General features: G+C 44.1%; 1 protein-coding gene across 4 annotated transcripts in view; it reads left to right on the top strand.

The window, feature by feature from the left end:
* LOC140486039 (uncharacterized) overlaps positions 1 to 15,240 on the top strand; it is a 115,281-nt gene that overhangs the window by 83,375 nt on the left and 16,666 nt on the right. For all 4 annotated transcript variants that reach the window (XM_072584621.1, XM_072584620.1, XM_072584619.1 and 1 more), the window contains exons 10-12: positions 8,011 to 8,153; positions 9,635 to 9,717; positions 13,131 to 13,286. In XM_072584621.1, the coding sequence (XP_072440722.1) occupies positions 8,011 to 8,153; positions 9,635 to 9,717; positions 13,131 to 13,286 (382 nt within the window). The remainder of the gene's footprint in view (positions 1 to 8,010; positions 8,154 to 9,634; positions 9,718 to 13,130; positions 13,287 to 15,240) is intronic.

Consider the following 15,240-nt stretch of genomic DNA (forward strand, 5'->3'; position numbering starts at 1 on the left):
ATGAAGCTGCCTCCACTGCTTCCTTGGGCAGAGAATTCCATAGATTCACTTCTCTCTGGGAAAAACAGTTCCTCCTCATCTCTGTCCTAAATCTACTCCCGCTCATCTTGAAGCCATGTCCCCTAGTCCTAGTCTCACCCACCAGCAGAAACAACTTGCCTGCCTCTATTCTATCTATCCTTTACATAACTTTATATGTTTCTGGAAAATCCCCTTTCATTCTTCTAAATTCTAGCGCGTACAGTCCCAGACGGCTCAACCTCTCCTCATTAGGTACCCCCCTCATCTCCAGAACCAACCTGGTGAACCTCCTCTGCACTGCCTCCAAACCCAGTATATCCTTCCTCAGGTAAGGAGACCAGAACTGAGCACAATACTCCAGGTGTGGCCTCACCAACACCTTGTACAATTGCAGTAGATCATCCCTGCTCTTCAATTCAATCCCTCCAGCGAGGAAAGCCAGTATTCTGTTATATACCTGCTATATCTGCAAATCAACATTTAGCGATTCAAGTATGAGCACTCCTAAGTCCCTCTGCACAACAACATGCTGCAATCTTTCACCATTTAAATCATACTGTGACCTACTATTTTTACTTCCAAAGTGGATGACCTCCTATTTACCAACATTGTCTATCTGCCAGACGATTGCCCACTCACTTCGCTAATCTAAATCTCTTTGCAGACCCTCCATATCCTCTGCACAGTTTGCCTTTCCACTCAATTTAGTCTCATCAGCAAACTTGGATATGGTACACTCAGTCTCCTCTTCCAAATCATTTATATATATATATCGTGAACAGTAGTGGGCCCACCACTGATCTTCCAACCAGAGAAACACCCATTTATCTCAACTCTCTGCTTTCTGTTGGTGAACCAGTCCTCTATCCATGCTAGTGCATTCCCCACAATTCCATGCTTTCTTATCTTATGGATGAGTCTTTTAAATGGCACCTTATCAGACACATTCTGGAAATCCAAGTATACAGTTTCCACCTGATCCCCTCCATCCACCGCGCTTGTTAGATCCTCAAAGTACTGCAGTAAGTTTGTCGAACACAACCTTCCCTTCTTGAATCCCTTGTTCAATAGCTCAGAAGGAAGGAAACTCAGCCGAACCTTTTTCAAACTTTGGCGTTGGGCCCCTATCGGAGTACAGTATGCTGTACTTCCAGGGAGATGCCAGGGTTCTGGAGAGGGTGGGGGAGATTTACCAAAATGGGATCATGGGTGAGGGAACCTCATTTGCCTGGAGAGACTGGAGGAGCGTGAATAAACTAGCCTTGGAGCCAGGGAAAGATTTAGTAGCAATGGTCCAGGTCCTGAAAAGTTTTGCTCATGAGAACCAGTTCCCACGGGCAGATGGGATTATTAGCAAGAGTACGTGGATTTCACATAATTGGCAGAAGAACTGATCATTGAGAGTTGTGTTTTCCAGTCACAGAAACGTCTACCTGGTCAAGCCCCTCAAGAATTCGTATGTGCACCTGCTTTCTTTTGAATTCTAATTCTTAGCTCAAAGTTCCGATTGAAGTTGCTTCCATTAGTCTTTCAGGGAGCTCCAGATCATCATAACATGGCAAAAAACCCCCAGCTCTTTTTCTGTCCTTTGAAACTGAGATGAGGAAAAATGTCTTCACTCAAAGAAACTTCCATCTCAAGGGACCTAGTCATTGAGTACATTGAAAACAGAGAGTGATCCTGGGATCCTCGGATCCTGGGAGGATTAAGAATATGTGGTGACTGTTTGAAAAAGTGGAATTGACGCTGAGCATCGGACACAATCTTGTTGCGTGACAGAGTGAGATCAAACATCATAACGACTAAAACCACAATTTGACAGAGTCAGTGACTAGTTTCCAATCATCTCCTTTGCTGCCCCTGTAGTTAGATTTTTAGATTAGATTCCCTACAGTGTGGAAACAGGCCCTTCAGCCCAACAAGTCCACACCGACCCGCCGAAGAGCAACCCATCCCCCTACATTTGCCCCTGACTAATGTACCTAGCACTATGGGCAATTGAGCATGGCCAATTCACCTGACCTGCACATCTTTGGACTGTGGGAGGAAACCAGAGCACCCGGAGGAAACCCACGCAGACACGGGGGGGAATGTGCAAACTCCACACAGACAGTTGCCCGAGACAGGAATTGAACCCGGGTCCTTGGTGCTGTGAGGCAGCAGTGCTAACCACTGAGCCACCGTGCCACCTACATGGTTTAGATTTTATTGCCACATGTACTGAAGTACAGGGATACAGGAGTACACAAAGTCACTATTCTCATCGCCCTCTTAGGTACAAGGTACGAAGGTACAGTCGTAGTTAAGAAAATAGGAAAGTAAAGAAGTAAGTTGGAAGTTCACCATTACAGTTCTTCTCAGTAATAAATAAGAAATAAAATTCAAGTTCCAAACGATAGTCCTTCTTTAGCCTTCCGAAGTTACAAACACTAATCACAGGAGAATAGAAACCAGGAGCAGAAGTCCTATTTGGCGTGTTGAGACTGTTCCACCATTCCTTATGATAGTAGGTGACCGTCTAATTCAACGCCATGCCCCTGCTTCCTGCCGTACCCCTCGGAAGCATTTCAAATCTAAAAATGTATCTTTCTCTTTTTATGATGTGGAGCTGCCGGTGTTGGGGTGGACAAAGTTAAAAATCACACAACACCAGGTTATAGTCCAACAGGGTTATTTGGAAGCTATATATATTTTAGAATATATTCAGTGACTTGCGTTCCACAGCTTTCTGTGGTAGAGAATTCCACAGGTTCACTCCCGTTTAAGTGAAGACATTTTCCCTCATGTCAATCCTAAACGGTCTATCCTGGCTCTAGAGTCCTTAACCAGATCCTCCTGCATCTAGTCTGTCGAGTCCCACTGTTTGAATTTTATACGTTTCATTCAGATCTCCTCTCTTCAACCTGGTGCCACACCTCCCTCTACGCCAAGGATGTCCTCTCTTAGATAGGGAGACCAAAACTACTCTCAGTACTCCAGGCACAGTCTCACCAAGATCCTGTATAACTGTAGTAAAACACCCTTACCTCTGAACTCAAATCCTTTTGCAATAAAGGGGACCATTGGCCCCCCTAGAAATTAATGTAGATAGTGGTTAATCATGTGATTGGAGGGTTTAGGAACATAGGAATAGGGGTAGGCCATTCAGCCCCTCAAGCCGTTCTGCCATTAGGCTGATCTGTGGCCTAATTCCATATACCTGCCTTTGGCCTAACTCCCTTAATACCTTTGCTTAACAAAAAAAATTCTAACTCAGATCTAACATTAACAACTGACCCAGAATCCACTGATGGTTGTGGGACAGAGTTCCAAACGTCTACCACTCTTTGTACATACTGTATCCACAAACATCTCTCCTGTATGGTCAGACCTTAATTCTCCATGGATGTCCATTGTATTTAACCTTGTACCATCCAGAAAGTATCCTGTCCATCCCTTTATAGGGATAATATCACATTGTTAATTAAGCGATTGACTGGGGTTGTTGTGGCACAAGGGTAGTGTTCCCACCTCTGAGCCTGGCAGCCTGGATTCAAGTCCCACCTGCTACAGAGGTGCATCGTCACTGAACAGATTGATTCAAAATATTGACCAGGTGGATACAGAGGCTGCACTGGTGTGTGGAAGGAGTTGTAAGTTTGAGTAGGTTCTTCACAAAGAATACTGCCGTAAGGGTCTTGTGGAAAAGGGGTGGTGTCCCTCCGTCTGGGTCAGAAGGTCCAGGTTCGAGTCCCACCTCAGGATGTAATGACCATAGAATCGTTTCGCAACACATCGAACCAGGTTGATAAAGGATCAAAAGTTTGATTTCTATCTCACTGGCTGCTTGGATCTGATTTGACACTCAGCTGAGATCTCATTAGAATTTCCTTGAGCATCTCAGGCTTCCACTCAAAGGATCTTACAGAGTCCCTACAGTGTGGAAGCAGGCCATTCGGCCCACTGCATCCACACCGACCCTCCAAAGAGCATTCTACCCAGACCCAGCCCCCATCCAATCCCTGTAACCCTGCATTTCCCATGGCTAACCACCTAGCCTGCACATCCCTGTGTACCATGGACAATCTCCCATGGCCAATCTGCACATCTTTGGACTGTGGGTGGAAACCAGAGCACACGGTGGGAACCCACACAGAAACAGCAGAACGTACAACACAAACAGTTGCCCTAGGGTGGAATTGAACCCGAATACCTGGTGCTGTGGCCAGTCTTCCTCAATGATCCAGAAATCTGCTTCTGTGAATGGAGAGGGAGAATCATTGTACAGGCACCTGAGCAGGTGAATAGAGCACTGTGAATCACTAGGACAGAGGTACCAACCTGTTATCCCAATGTGATCCCAGTTTCACCAATCTTCATGGACTTGTGAAGGTGTTTAAGGCCACTCCACCAATCCCTCTTAGGGAGTGACAATCCCCATTACAGTAGAGTGAAGGATCTTTGAGCTGGTGGAATCAGATCAGTCTAGTGATGGTGGGTCTGTATGAAGGTTGATGGGCAACCATTCAAACTTTAAGTAAGTTATACAAAATGTCTTCAGTTGAATTTTCTGACATAGACGTTGACACTCAGTAGTTGTAACCAGTGACGTTGGAGCACCAGCTCCTGGCACAGAACGGGGACCTGGTTCCCACTCTGACTGCCAGGGATTCTCTCACTGTTAATGTTGCCAATGTGTGCCTGCTCCTTGTTCCCTTCTTGCTCCCTAATCCCTGCTATCCTCTGCTCCCTTCCACTTCCCCATTTCCGGTCTTCCTGCGATGCCCCGGTCACCTCTCTCTCACCCACTCATTGCCCTCCTCAGCCCACGTGGCCTGAGACTGCAAAGATAGGGAGCTTCCGGGAGGAAAGTCTAAGAAGGCTTTGAAAACATGGATGACAGTTACAGAATTGAGGCGAAGCTGGATTGAGAGCCAATGTAGGTCACCATGGGGCGATGACTGAATGGGAATTTGAATGAAGTTAGTAGACAAAAAGTGGGAGACTGGCCGGATTGTGCATTGGAACAGTAAGTAGAAAAGGAAAATAACAGCGTGTTCGTACACTGAAGACATCCTTTCACTACTGGGGGCAACTCAGTCTCACAGATTCATGTAAGTATTGTAATGGCACTGGGCCTTTAAGAGAGATTTGTTTGGTGCTGTTTCTCACGCGGAGAGGTGTTGCCACAGTGGTGTCTGAATGTCTGCTCCAGACGCAACTTTGAGCTTCCTGAGTATTGTGTTTTCTTTAAATTAGACAAATGAAACATGAGTTGGTGGTCGGGTTCCCGCAGACCCGGGTTTTAGTTTTGATTTTAGTTGGGGAATTTGGAGTGGAAGCTGTTAGATGCAGCTTTCTCTCTCCTGCAGAGAAAAAGCTTGAGTTCTGTCAATACTGCTAGATTGTTTCCTTTGGTGTTTCTGTCTCCTACATGCGAGAAAATCCGTTTCACTGAATTTGCCTTTGCCAAGGGAATTCTGCCTTTGTGGGATACAATTAAATTGGAACAGCTGATGACTAGTGATTAACTAATGTTTTATTTTAAGTATTTTCAACAGAATTAAGGTTATGCCAGCTCTTCTTTTCCTGTTTGTGTCTGAACCATGGCGTAAGAATAAAGTGTGTTTTTCTTAAAGTCTAGTAATTTGACCAATCGATTCACATCTGGAACACAGCACCTTATACTTGCCTTTAAATAAGATAAAAGTTTGGGTCTAGGCTATCCCCTTGGTTTTAGGGGGGTTTGGTCTGGTCCAGAACAATATGAACACACAAAATAAACGCAGGCAAACTAGGATCCTTCCTGTAAAACATGGTCATTGGCCAGAGTTCAATCAGTGGAAATTACATCCAATAGAAACCTTTTGAGCTCCTCCCTTCTCTCCAGTTCCTGTAGAGCAGTAGTGAAAGAGTGGATGATGACAGAGTGTACAATCAGGCATGCAGCGCTACATAATGATAACCTTCAGGCTTATGTCAACATGCACAGTGAAATAGCAAGCACAGAGTTTATTTCAACAGTGCCGATAGTTTGTTTTCCAATTTGTTTCTAGGCAGGAAGCCTCATTACTTTCATAGCTTTGACAGATCCCTTGACAGATCCAATGAATTTATCCATGTTTTTAATGCACATTCATATCTATGTTTAATAATCCCTGGGACCATTGTTATGAAGGTGCAAAGGGTACTATAAGAGAGCTAAAAGCCAGCAGAACTACCTAATACAGCACCAACTGTTCTGAACAAGATTTAATGTAACCTTTTAATCCAGCAGCTAGTGTAGTTGGTTGCCTGGAGATGACAGAACAAATTCAAATTCGGACAATCAGTTGAAATTATACCCCAAAATATCAAGTTTGAATTTCGTATATTGACAATATTAAAAAAAAAGAAACAATTCGATGCATTAGGGTATAAGACCGGGGAAAATTGAACAGTTGGAGGAGAACCGCCAAGCCACCAACACCTGCAGACTGCCCGGAAGATAGCTCTCTTAAAGGTACCTTTATCGATCAGTGACCTGTGAAACAGAAATCCCTAAGAAGACGGAAAGAAGACAGAGGAAGATATAAAGAGAAGATTCGACATCTAGCTGGTTCTAAAACATATATTTTTGGTAAATCTTAATCGGGGGTTTTATCAGACTAGTATTGTAGAAGAGGAAGGTAAAAGATAAGTTAGAGGAAGGGGTTGTAAATAGTTGTTAACTGTTATGGCACAGGGTAAACCCCCCTGCTTAATTTAAACCAGCGACGCAGAAAAGATTTATCCTGTGTGGTAATCTGTGAAACATGGTCATTGGCCAGAGTTCAATCAGTGGAAATTACATCCAATAGAAACCTTTTGAGCTCCTCCCTTCTCTCCAGTTCCTGTAGGGCAGTAGTGAAAGAGTGGATGATGACAGTGTGTGTAATCAGGCATGCAGCGCTACATAATGATAACCTTCAGGCTTATGTCAACATGCATAGTGAGAGGCTAAGAACTATCCCAAAGATCACTATTTAAAGTAAAGATTAACACTCTATTTCTTAAAGTATACCAGAGAATAATTAACTAACAACTATTTACAACTTATTTCTTTAACTTATCTTTTACCTTCCCCTTCTACAATACTAATCCAGTATAGCCCCCAATTAAGATCTACCAAAAATTCACATTTTCAAAACCAGCCAGCTATCAAATCTTCTCTTTATATCTTCCTCTGTCTGCTTTTCTTCTTCTTAGGGTTTCTGTTTCACAGGTCACTGATCGATAAAGGTACCTTTAAGAGAGCTATTCTCCGGGCACTCTGCACATACTGGTGGCTTGGCAGTTCTCCTCCCAACTGTTCAATTTTCCTCTGTCCTAACCTGCAAAGCATCGAATTGTTTCATTGTTTTTAAAAAATATTGTCAATATGCTAAATTCAAACTTGATTGGAGATTGGTATTTTAGGGTATAGTTTAAACTGATCGGCCGAATTCAAATTTGTTTTGTCATCTCCAGGCAACCAACTACATTAGCTGCTGGATCAAAAGGTTACATTAAATCTTGTTCAGAACACTTGGTGCTGTATCAGGTAGTTCTGCTGGCTTTTAGCTCTCTTAAAGGTACAGTATCCCTTATACCTTCATAACACCATTTCCTTAACCTTTACAAAAGGATACCCTATGTCTCCAAGGTAGTAAGTGTAGCTGCTGTCCTCCTAGCTTGACAGTGCAGATATTTGTGCCTCCCACTCTGTCCTTGGGAAAATCGGATCAGACTGAAGGTGCTGCAGTTTTATACATTCAACTGCCTCCAGAACCACAGAAGGTTAAAGTACAAACCGTCCCCTCATCTCCCCTGTGAGAATGCCTAGGGCTGGGTCAGGTATAGAGTTTCCAAAATGGGACCTCCAGCTGTGGCTGTTACTTCCGTATCCTCAAAATAAAATTCAGCATATTGTGCTTTTTTAAAAAAAAAGTTCAATTTTCCTCCCAGGCAACTGTCTATAGCCCTATTCCTTTTTTCTCATGATTATTTCAGGTCGTCTGAAGACCATCTCATACCGGCTCTCATCGGAATACTGCAAGAGACAGGGTTGGACGTTAAGACGTAGCACCATAACTATTAAGCCAGAAGACCTCTCGCTGTACGTTCCCAGGGCACAGTTGTACAACGAACCAAAGGTGAAGTGGGCACCTCTGTCCATGTCGTTCGGCCTTTAAACCGTGGGCGTTCCCAACTCCTAGCTCCCGGTCGTCTGGTTTAGTAAGAGCTCAGTTACCTGGTAAAGTGATGTAGGTTCAGACTCTTAAGCTCCCTCACCCACCCTTCCTGCCCCAGCCCAGGACTCAGTCACAAAAAGGGCTAACGATTCTCCGTGCCTGAATTCAGACACATGGGCGATGCAGGAAACATGCCTTGTGCCTTAATGAGTGGGGTTGAGACACACCGAATACTGAGCCTCATTATAACTGAGCTGCCACGCCCCCCCCCCCCCCCCATGGGCAACTCCAGGCTGCTGGCTGGACAAGGTGCCCAAACAGGGACTGCAGATAAAGGAAACTGATGGAAATGTGGAAGACCCTCGGGAGGCTGGTGCTGAGATGATGCTTCCTCTTGTGAGCTAGACTAAAACCAGGGGACTCAGTTCAAAAGTAAAAGGCCTCTCATTGGAGACAGAGGTGAGGAGAATTCTTCCTCTCTCTCTCTCTCTCTCTCTCTCTCGTCTGTGGGAAAGAGCAGTGGAGGCCAAATCATTGGCTTAGGTAGTTTCTTGATTGTCAAAGAGGGAAGACAGGAAACTACAGTTCAAAGGATTTTATAGAATGCCGTCTATACGTCCTGACTTTACTCCAATCTCCCTTTGAAATCTCTTCCAGTCTCCTGTGAAATGGCTAAACGCAGCCTTATAAGGTGTGTCAGAATATACAGGAGAACCTCGATTATCCAAACGACACAGGCGGGGAGTATTTTGTTCGGTTAATTGAATTCTGGATAATATAGTTTAGCCGAGCATCAGAACCATGTGATCTTGCCGGCTAATCCAATATTCGGATAATCAAATGCCAGATAATTGAGGTTAGATTAGAGTGGTGCTGGAAAAGCACAGCAGGTCAGGCAGCATCCGAGGAGCAGGAAAATCGACGTTTCGGACAAAAGTCCTTCATCAGGAATCTGATAAAGCTCTGATGAAGGGCTTTTGCCTGAAACGTCGATTTTCCTGCTCCTCGGATGCTGCCTGATCTGCTGTGCTTTTCCAGCACCACTCTGATCTAGACTCTGATCTCCAGCATCTGCAGTCCTCACTTTCGCCTAGATAATTGAGGTTGCTAAGTGAGAGTGTTGATTCCTGGCAGATTATTATTCTGCTTGTCTTTCTGCCCACTTAGATAGTAGTGGTTTAATGGATCTGGATTAAACAGGGAAGGAGGGAAGGGCCGATCCTGTTTTCTTTTGCAGACAGGACCCAGTTATTATAGGATTATAACACCATTAGGGAAATGTGGGTCCTGCATTATTTCTACTTATTGGACCCTGAAGCTGATTTCTGTTTTTTATCGTCAGGTTTTCGGTTCTTCACTTTCTCCTCACTCATCTTTTTGTATAATTCCAAGGTGGCAAACAAATCGTAACAGGATGCCTTTTGTATTTCTTCTTCCTGCAGGAATTGCTTGGATTTGTGGAGAAATATTACCTGGATGGTAAAAAGTTTATCACTAGGTTCCCAGATGGAACCGGCAATGTTTTGTATCTGACAATTGTTATCTCTGTTGTTAATAAGCTAAAAGAAGGGCTGTATAAACGTCGCTGTGCAATGTGCAGGCCAACATCGCAGCAGTACCAGTTCTGTATAGTTCAGCGGGTTAGCATGCTTGCTTCTCAATCAGAAGGTCAAAGGTTCAATCCTAGCTCCAGGAAAGCTGGGCTAACCCTTGAGTGCAGCATTAAGGATTACTGCTGTGGTGATGGTGGCTTGGGGGCTGGGTGCAATTCTAATTGAGATACCAGCCCTCCTCTGAGGAGCATGTAAGAGATCCAATGTGCTGTCTTGAAAATAAACCAGGGAGGTTCCCACCAGTGCCCTGGTCAATATTTAACCCTCAACCAACACCACGATTCCAGATGATCTGTTTATTATCTTGGAACTGTTTACGTGACCTTTCTATGGACAGTCTGGTGGTGGTGTTGGTTTAGTTAATCCGAAGAACATGGGATCAAATCCCACCACAGCTGATGGTGACATTTGAATTGAGCCAATAAGTTAAAATAGAGTCATACAGCTGTTCAGGCCGGAATCAGACCATTCAGTCCAATTCACCCAAGCCCGACCTAGGTATCCTAAATTAATCTCGTCCCATTTGCCAGCATTTGATCCATATCCCTCTAAACCCCTTCCTATTCATATACCTATTCAGATGCCTTTTAAATGCTGTAATTGTACCCAGCCTCTACTCATTCCATACGTGCACCACCCTCTGTGTGAAAAAGTTATCCCTCAGGTCCCTTTTAAATCTTTTCACTCTCACCCTAAACCCTCTAGTTATGGACTCCCCCACCCCAGAGAAAAGACCTTGTTTATTTATCCTATCCATGTCCCTCATGATTTTATAGACCTCTATAAGGTCACCCCCTCAGCCTCCTTCACTCCAGTTAAAACAGCCCCAGCCTATTCAGCCTCTCCCTGTAGCTCAAATTCTCCAACCCTGGCAACATCCTAGTAAATCTTTCCTGAACCTTTTCAAGTCTTCCCTTTAGGAGGGAAAGCAGAATTGAATGCAGTATTCCAAAGATGTAATGGTTCAACAGTGACTTTGAGACCATTTTCAATTCTCATTTAAAACAAAATCCCACCTGGTTCACTGTAGGAGGAAATCAGCCTTCCTTATATGGTCTGGCCTACATGTGACTCTAGACCCATAGCAACATATGTAACTCATAAATGTCCTTTGAAGTGGCCGCCGTAAAACACTCAGGCCACATCGCATAACTGAAATTGGTTGCCATGTGTTTCCCACTTGGGAAGGCGGCTATATAAGTGTAAGACCTCCCTTTCCTGGACTGTTTCATTGGAGCAGGAGTTGGATATCAGACATTACACATGTATGAAACGAGAAGTCACTCAGCAAGAAGGCATGCTTCTGTGGGTGATCTATGAGCTCTCGTTTACACATCCCAGTGGCCAGTTTTCCTGTCGCTGACATCTTTCTCTCTAATAGTCCCTTGAATGGTGCTCAAACAAAACCCCAGCAACCACAACTTTTTAGAAAATAAAAGCAGTTTTTGTTTTCCCAAAGCCTTGTGGAGGCGGCTCCAAGGCGATGGTGGAGGATCAGGAACTCTACTCCTGGGATAATAATTTTTATAAAGTGCTGAAAGGCAAGGTGTCTTTGAATGTCCTTTAGTTTTGTGAACTTGGAAGTATCTACTGGGGGATGCCACCTGGAAATTTCCAGAGAAAGTTCTTTCTCACATCTGAAACAAAAGCTTGCATTTGCATAGCACCTTCAACACAGTGAAATGACCGAAGGCACTTCATAGAAGAGACATCAAACAAAGATTTCACATCGAACCAGAAAATATATCACAACAGATGACTAAGAGTTTGAATAAAGAGGTGGGTTTTAAGAAGTGTCTTAAATCAGGAAAGAGAGGTAGCAAGCAGAGAGCCAGATGGTGGGAATTCCAGAGTTCAGGAGTCGGGAACTAAAGGACTGGAAGCCTGTGGTTAAACCGGGAATGACTAAGAGGCTGAACGCAGAGAGGTGTGCAGGTAATCATGGAAGGTTGGAGGACTAGAGGGGATTGCAACGACAGAGGGAACCGAGTCAAGGTAGAAATTTAAAAAGATGATGAAAGAGTTGCCAGTGTCGGTCAGCAAGCATGGGATGATGGGTAAACCCTTGATGTCAATAAGGACACAGACTGCAGAGTTTCGGATGACACCGGGTTTATGGTGAGTGATTCAGAAGGGTACGTAGGAATAATCCAGAGTGTCGTAAATGTAACAGAGTGGAGAGTGAGGGTTTCATCAGCAGGTGAACTGAGGCCCGGACAGATTTGGGAGATATTCCAGAGGGCAGAGGAGACGTGAAGAGACTAATTCTGCTCCTATATCTTCTGGGCATGTTCGATGCAGTCTAAGTGCTGGATGCTTAGTTGTATGCCCACCTTTGGGTCAGAGGTCACAGTTCAGTTGTGAACACTGCCTCTTTTGGAATACTTTGTCCAGTTCTGGTCACCCTTGACAAGAAGGATAATATTAAGCTGGAGAAGATTCAGGAAATATTTACCAGGAAGTTGCTGGGAATGGAGGGTTTGAGTTATCAGGAAAGGCTGGATAGGCTGGGACTTTTTCTCCCTGGAGTCTAGGAGGTTGAGAGGTGACCTGATCGAGGTTTATCAAATCATGCGGGGCATGGATAAGGTGAATAGCAAAGGTTTTTTTCCCTAAGGTGGGGAGGTCAAAACTAGGGGTCATACTTTTAAGATGAAAGGAAAAAGATTTAAAAAGGACATGAGGGGCAACTTTTTTACATGGAGAGTGGTTCATGCGTGGAATGAACTGCCAGAGGAAGTGGTGGATGTGGGTACAGTTACAATGCATTTGGATGAGTTCACAAATAGGAAAGGTTTGGAGGGATGTGGGCCAAGCGCAGGCAGGTGGGATTGGTTTGGTTTGGCAGCATGGTCTTTGTGGATTGCTTGGTCTGACAGGTCTGCTTCCATGCTGAATAACTGTGACTCGATAACAGTCTGGTTTATCATCAGACATTGCTTGGAAGAGAGTGGGAATGGGGAGCCAGGGAATGGACTTGGTGCTGGGCCCTACAAATAGTGAGGTTGGTCTTCCCAATATTTTGCTGGATGCTATTTCAACCACTGTAGTATTGGATGGTATTGTAGACAGTCAGCACTTTGGAGGCAACAGAAGAATCAAGAAGAGGGGACTAAGAGTATCTTCTCTCTGAGTTGAGAGTGTGGTGCTGGAAAAGTACAGCAGGTTAGGCAGCATCTGAGGAGCAAGAGAATTGATGTTTTGGGTATAAACCCTTCCTGAGGAGATTGAAGATTCATTGGAAATTTATGGCACTTTCACAATTCAGGCTAGCTTGAAATCATTTTCTCTCCATGTCCTGTGATTTTCCTTAACTTCCACCCAGCTATCCCTCGGGTAACATCGCCATAGTAATCTTGACTTTCCACCCTGGTCAATTAGAATACCTCATTTTCCAAGACTTGGACTGGAACGCCAAAATCCTGGGAGTCTTCCGATCAAATGGTTATGGAACGTGTTATCTTCCAAATGGACTGATTTGGTGAGTGAACCAACACCGGATTGGTGGGGTGTGAAAACCGGACAGCGGGATTTCATAATGGCCCAGATGGATCACACCTCTGCTACTCACGGGCCTGGAGGATTTCTTTCCTTCCCTGTGGCTGTACATGTGTGTGAAAATTCTGGTTGACAGATTTTTGCATGTCTCAACTCAGTATGGATTTGGTTCAGCTACTGCCTCAAAGTCAAAGTTGTAACTACCAAAAAATTCATGAACGTACAAAGTTAATGTCCCTTCCTTACTCTGAGACTGAAAGTCTATGGACTAGATTCCCCAGCCAGTGCTGAAGTTTCCTCAGGACCTCGTCCTGCTAAATCCCTCAAGAATTTTATATGTTACAATTACGTCACCTCTCATTATTCTAAGGGCAGGCAAGAGAGGTATAGTCGACCCAATCTTACAGCCCCTTCATCTCATGAGGCAGACCAGTGAATCGTTGCTGCACTATTTCAGAGACAAGTATGTCCTTACTTTAGTAGGCAAAATGGCCTACTTTAGCACCTATTTTCTCTGTGCAGTTAAAGGCAGCAGTCGTTCAGATATGTTTTATTAGATTACTTACAGTGTGGAAACAGGCCCTTTGGCCCAACAAGTCCACACCGACCCTCCGAAGCGCACCCACCCAGACCTATTCCCCTATGTTTACCCTTGCACCTAACACTATGGGCAATTTAGCATGGCCAATTCACCTAACCTGCACATTTTTGGATTGTGGGAGGAAACCCACACAGACACGGGGAGAATGTGCAAACTCCACACAGTCAGTCACCTGAGGTGGGAATTGAACCCAGGTCTCTGGCGGTGTGAGGCAGCAGTGCTAACCACTGAGCCACCGTGCCGCCCCAATCAATGTTCGAATCGATTGTCCTGTATAATTAGTATGACTTCCTTTGTCTTACAGTCTGATCCCCTTTTAACAGTGCCGAGTGTATCAACTGTCTTCCCGATTGCTTACTTTTCCTGTATGCTTTTGTGATTCATGTGAAAACCCCCAGATGCATTCAAAAACATGTCCCTGTCTCTTCAAGAATGTTCTGTTCCTTTAAAAAAAACTGCCCCTACCACTGTAGATAACTTCATGTTTTGCTGTGTAATTTAACATCTGCCAGTTCTTGCCCATGCATCCAACTAGCTTGTATCTCTGATTTTAATCACTATACCATGGGGACTGTCCCTTCAATAGCCTAGACTCAAAGTTTTGGGAGCACTCTTCCTTAGGTTCCTTCCCTCCTCTGTCTTTTGTTGTGTCCTGTTTCAACGCTTCCTGAGAACCTATCAGTTCGACCAAATTTTGATCAGCTGCTCTAATATCTCCTCATTTTGTTTCGTATCATTCCTGTGAAGTTATCTTGGAATGTTTTATTACGTTAAAGCTGCTGTGTAATTAATTCCTGTTGTTAAATGCCAGAGTCATAGACTGAGGAAAAGCTGATTTTGACGACAAAAGGTTCTTCTGATGTGGCTCATATGGGATTTGAAACATTGTCTATTTTTCTCTCTCTGCAGCTACTGCCAGACTTGCTGAGTTTCTCCATCACTTAATTGCGGTTTTCCAGAATCTGCAATATTTCGCTTTAATTCTGGGCTGTAGCTACAACTTGGGGTTGGGAGAGAGCAATGGGTGATGGTACTGACAGACCATTGTGTACAACAGCAAGTTGAAACATTTAAACTAGTTTTCAGAAGGAGAGATATTCCACCAGAAAATAGGAACACACTAATAAGACATTTTGAAAGACTAAAGTCATAAGGAGAACAGTGGTTAAAAGAAATCAGCATACACTAAATACATGGCCATCATGACAAAAGTAGGAGAGATGTCAAAAAAAAAGACAAGAAAGGCAAAGTGGAATTAAGGAATTCAAAACAAAATATGATCCAGAATAGTGCGGAAGGAAGCTATTTAACCAATCAGATCCTTGATTGTTCTCTG

This window comes from Chiloscyllium punctatum, chromosome 15, assembly GCF_047496795.1.
Source record: "Chiloscyllium punctatum isolate Juve2018m chromosome 15, sChiPun1.3, whole genome shotgun sequence".
Taxonomy (NCBI): domain Eukaryota; kingdom Metazoa; phylum Chordata; class Chondrichthyes; order Orectolobiformes; family Hemiscylliidae; genus Chiloscyllium; species Chiloscyllium punctatum.